Source organism: Drosophila obscura, unplaced genomic scaffold, assembly GCF_018151105.1.
Source record: "Drosophila obscura isolate BZ-5 IFL unplaced genomic scaffold, ASM1815110v1 contig_9, whole genome shotgun sequence".
NCBI classification, from domain to species: domain Eukaryota; kingdom Metazoa; phylum Arthropoda; class Insecta; order Diptera; family Drosophilidae; genus Drosophila; species Drosophila obscura.
Window position 1 is genome coordinate 2118753 of NW_024542883.1, and position 5241 is coordinate 2123993.

At 46.7% G+C, this 5241-nt stretch overlaps 2 protein-coding genes across 2 annotated transcripts; both read right to left on the reverse strand.

Annotated features, from left to right (window-relative positions):
- Nucleotides 1-218: 218 nt before the first annotated feature.
- On the reverse strand, nucleotides 219-2515 carry LOC121405358. Its single transcript, XM_041596026.1, has 3 exons — nucleotides 2362-2515; nucleotides 824-2240; nucleotides 219-396 (listed from the first exon to the last, which is right to left on the reverse strand). The coding sequence occupies exons 1-3, from the start codon at nucleotides 2513-2515 to the stop codon at nucleotides 219-221; spliced, it is 1749 nt and encodes a 582-aa protein (XP_041451960.1).
- Nucleotides 2516-4221: 1706 nt separating this feature from the next.
- LOC121405359 lies at nucleotides 4222-4983 on the reverse strand. Its single transcript, XM_041596028.1, has one exon. It carries the CDS (start codon nucleotides 4981-4983, stop codon nucleotides 4222-4224), a length of 762 nt encoding a protein of 253 aa, XP_041451962.1.
- Between the last annotated feature and the right edge of the window lie 258 nt (nucleotides 4984-5241).

The window sequence follows — 5241 nt, forward strand, 5'->3', positions numbered from 1 at the left end:
CATACGAATATCAACCCTGATTCTGTTCGCGAGGTGTTTTTTCGATCTGAGTACTAGGCTTAAGGCTATTGTCTCTTTGGACATCATGATGTTTTTTTTTTAATTGGAAAAATGTTAAGTATAAAAATAAGAAAAACTTAAATTTTATCTAAAATTTACTTTACTTTATATATGAATATATATATATATATATTTTTATTTTTAATCTTAAATGAAACTTAGCTCAAGATTCTGAGGTTGTAGTCGGAAGTCGATACTGGCTGCAGTTTGTAGTCTATGGGTCTGTAGTTTGAAGTTGTTGCTGTAGTTTCTGTGCCTGCAGATTGAAATCGTCGCTGTGTGGCTGCAGATCTTAATTTTTTCATTTTGTCGTTGCTGCAGTTGGTGTAGTTGCGGCTGCAATTTATTGTTTTATTTTTTGTTAACTTTGTTATCTTGGTGTTGGTTGATTTCTTTTCTGTCACTGATGATTTTTATAACCGTACTCAAAAAAGAGTTAAGGGGTATATTAGATTTGTGGTAAAAGTGGATGTGTGTAACGCAGAGAAGGAAACGTTTCCGACCCCATAAAGTATATATATTCTTGATCAGCATCAATAGCCGAGTCGATAGAGCCATGTCTGTCTGTCCGTCTGTCTGTCTGTCCGTCTTGTTGAGCGCCTAGATCTCAGAGACTATAAGAGCTAGGGCAACCAAATTTGGTTTCCAGACTTATGTGATATTACACTGCTACAAGTGTATTTCAGATTTTCGCCCCGCCGCCTTCCACCCCCGCAAAGAACGAAAATCTGTGGCTGGCACAATTTTAAAGATGCGATAAAACTGAAAACGCAGTCCACAATAGTCCACTCCAGTTACTTCGAAGGCCTGCGATCCTTTAAGACGCTCCTTAGGCAAGTCTCCCATAATGTGCTCAACCATGCGCGGCCTCGTCCTGAAGCTTCTTACACACTTGCTAACCGCTTTCGAGACGGCTTTGATTCCTCCAATAGGCCAATATTCTAATCGAATTTTAGGAAGCAAGGTGCGAGGTCCGGCATGGAGGTTCCGTTGATGATAGTAGCTTATCATTGCAGATTTTAAAGGATGTCCCTTGGGCAAAATAAGCGGGTGCTGAGCATTTAACGGGAGCGATGAGTTGCCGAGACGACCTCCAACTCGAAGTAAACCAGACGGATCGATGAACGGAGATAGCGAACTGATGGAGCTAGACTTCCTGACTTGCCCATTGCGTCTAATCTCCTTTATGTCCGACCACAAACTTGCCAGCTGAACGTGTCGAACAAGAAGATGCGTTCCTTGCTGTATGTCAGAAACCGTGAGTCCAGGATGCCTAAGACGATGAACGAATTTATGCATGTAGGCGAATGTGCGCTGCATGCCAAAGAAAGAATTAGCATATTTGCATCCGGACGTGAGATCGGCATGTGGAGACGCGATCAGCAATACACGCTTGCGAAGCTCAATGGTCGGAGTTTCAGAAACGGCAGATACAGGCCACTCATCCTTAGTACCTAACAAAAACGAGGGGCCGTGAAACCACAGATCTGACTGGATGAGGTAGCTGGGAAGCGAGGCTCTGAAGAGGATATCAGCGGGATTCAACAATGTGGGAACAAAGCGCCATTCCATGCCTTGCGTCAACTCCTGAATTGTTGACACGAAAACCTGAAATTTGGCTGGCTCATCCCGAATCCAAGATAACGCCGTAGATGAATCCGACCAGCAGTAAAACTGACCTGGAAAATTCCCGTCTCCTCTAAGTTGCGCATAACCTTCGCAAGCAAATGGGCTCCACTCAATTCCAGCTTTGGAATCGACAATGATTTTAGTGGCGCCACTCGAGACTTTGAGCACAAAACATTGCTCGACGACTCCCCTTGCCTGGACACGGTAAGCACCATATGCTTCCATGCTGGCATCACAAAATCCATGAACCTCTACAATTGTGCTGGAATGATGGACAACGCTAGGAAAGGAAATGCGAGAGATGCTTGCCAAACTGTTTCTCAGGTCAATCCAAGTTGAGTGCAGCGCTGTCGGTAGGCTTTCATCCCAGTCCAAATGTTCTCTCCAAAGCTGCTGAAGAAAGATATTGTACCTGACAATAACAGGATTAATCAATCCAAGAAGGTCGTAGAAACGCGCAATAGTTGACAAAACCGACCGCTTGGAGGGCCTTGAATTCGAGTCCAGCGCGGACAAGGCAAACAGCAGCTGATCCGACGCAGGGTCCCAAGCTTAACCAACAGTTTTGGTAATGTCGCTTCCATCATGAAACCGTAGAAATTTCTCCACGTCGTCCTCCGGAATTCCATCAAGCACCTCCTGGTTAATCCAGCACCATTTTCTTAAAGTTACCGCAAGACAGTAGACTTGAAGTTTGGCGCATCTTTTCCATGACCTCTGCGACCGAGTTGCCGCCAGAGATGAGATCATCAACATAGAACTCCTGTTGCAGAGCAGCTAAGCCAAGAGGGTAGGGATTACCCTCGTCGATGGCCAGCTGGTGCATTGCGCGGACCGCTAAAAACGATGCAGCCCTCGTACGTTATGTGATGGTGTCTAATGTGTAGACCTGAACCTCGGACTGTATGGAGTCTCGCCATAGGATACACTGAAGAAAATTGTCGGGTGGAAATACCTTTACGCAGCGGTACATTTTACAAATGTCACCAGTGAGAGCGACGGGATATGTGCGGAACCGGATCAGTATGTTAAACAATGCTGGCTGAATAACAGGACCTGTCATCATCACATCATTTAAGGAGCATCCAGTTGATGTAGCTGCAGAGCCATCGAAAACGACACGGAGCTTTGTCGTGGTACTATCCTCCTTTAAAACGCAGTGATGAGGCAGAAAATACTTGCAGAGGCTACGTGAGTCAGGATGGACTTTGGACATATGCTTTAAATCAGTATACTCCTTCATAAAAGCTGAGTAACGCTCCTTGAGCGCGGGATTACGATCCAGTTTTCGCTCCAAGCTGAGAAATCGTCGATACGCCTGAGTATAGGACTCTCCCAAGTGATCAGCATCATGCTTTAAAGGCAGTCGAACAGAGTACTTCCCTGATGGCAACTGTGAAAAGTGGCTTACGAAATGCGCCTCACAATCCGCTTCTTCCTTTGTACTCAAGCTAGCCTCCGATCCAACCTTGCATTCATTCTATCCTCCGAATCCGGAGAATTTTGGGTTGCCAAAAGCGACGAGCTTGATACCCTCTGTCCACCACCAGATACGATCCACCCAAGCCGGGTCTTCTGCAGAGGAAGCAATCCATCTATGAGCCTGATTTGCCCTACGCAGAGAAGTTCATAGAATATGCGATAAGAGCAGTGAGTGTGGTCGAATAGTCCGAAGTGCGAGACTGCATGCAAATGCTGACGGTGGATCCCTAAGTGGACACGCTAGTATCGCCCAGACCAGAAACAAGGGCAGACGATTGAGTTCTCCTAAGCTGAAGCTGGGCGAACCTGGAGGTAACGAGATGAAGCTGAGATCCTGAATCTAGAATAGCGCGACAAGGAACCAAAACGCCAGATCGATTCTTCACCAAAACAACAGCTGTGGCCAGCAGCACAATATCGGAGTGGAGACCTTGGGCAGCAAGAGAGGTAGACGCATGAGACGGCACACTGCTGGCAGAATCCTGAACCGGCGAACCAGGTGCTACCTGGTTGTACTGCTCGTTCTGGAGGCGAAACAGCTGGGGACCTTTGCGCTATAGATGAGTCGAAGTGCAACAAGGTATGATGCCTCCTTCCGCAAACTCTACACTGGCCACCTGTACATGCACGAGTCCGATGACCCGATTTTAAGCAGTTAAAGCACAGTGACAGCTTCTTCACTTCTTTGTGACGCATAAAAGGAGATAAATTTGTGAAGATGCTGCACGAGTATATTCCGTGGCTGGCTGAATGGCAGAAAGGGCATCCAGACGGGTCGGCGGAAGAGTTAGAGGCAAGAAAGGTTTTCTTAAGGTGTGTAGACTGGCTTTTTCCCACCTGACCGCTACCAGCGTGTGTCGCTACAGCGTATTGAACGTTCTCCATCTTCTGGCATCGCTTCTCCAGGAAATCGTAGAATTCCCCAGCTGTGGGTATCCTGTCCGATGACGCAGTCTCTTCCCATTTGGTTTGGGTCTTCTCATCTAGCTTTTGCAGCAGCATGTGGATTATCATGCATCCAGATATCTCCTCAGCTTTATGTCCTTATGTCTACAGGGCGCGCGTATGCAAGTTGACTGCGTCCGAAAACTCCCGAAGCCTTTTAGCAGAATGCGAATCTACCTTCTTGAGCCCATGAATCTCCTTGATGTGTGCCTGGAAAACAATTCGTTTATTATTAAAACGTCTGCTAAGTATGTCCAGAGCCACACGATAATTGGCACTGGAGAGCTCCAAAGATCGAACCGAATCCTGGGCCGCATCCGAGAGACATGAGCGAAGATGTTGGAACTTCTCGATTTCACTGAGATCTGCATACCCTTCGATGACCGAATTGAACATGGCAATAAAATCCGCATATTCCACATAGCCACCGGAGAAGCTAGGTAGCTTCAGCTCAGGAAGCCGCTGCTTGTGAGCCATGATGATGGTATGACCTCCAGAGCTATTTGGCATGCTAGTGGAATGAGCAGCTACGCGCAAATGTCCTAGTTCGATAACCGCCAGCAGCTCGGCTTTCAAAGAAATGAAGAGCGTATCGAAGGTTTCACGCAGCTCACTTCCAATCTCGTTTTCATCCAGTGATTCCAACTCATTATGGGACTTGTTGAACTCCTCACGCATTTCAGCCAACATATCGAGGCGCACATCTATATCAGCCGCACTTAGATTGTCGATTTTATTCCCCGAGAATGACTGGCCAAGACGCTGCAGCCGATCATGCAGAGACTGAACTTTACGCTTGTAAAGCCTCAGCCTTTTTTCCTCCATCGCAATATTTCCGCCCGCACCTGTATTCGGCTCTTTGTCCATGCCAACCGGTGTAATACAACGAAACAACGGAAAATGTAAGACCGCTTAAGCGACGGCGAAAGAACGGGAACGAGAATAGAAGACACGGAAAGTCAAGGGCCGCGGCTGCAGCGACGCAGAGCAAGAGAGAATCGGCGATTAAGCAACGGAATATTAGACGGCTGCAGTCTCAGTGAACTTGCACTTTACCTGTTCTTTTTTGCACAAAATGTATTTGTTGGTCGTTAAACGGCACAGCAACGAATATCTTATTCGATT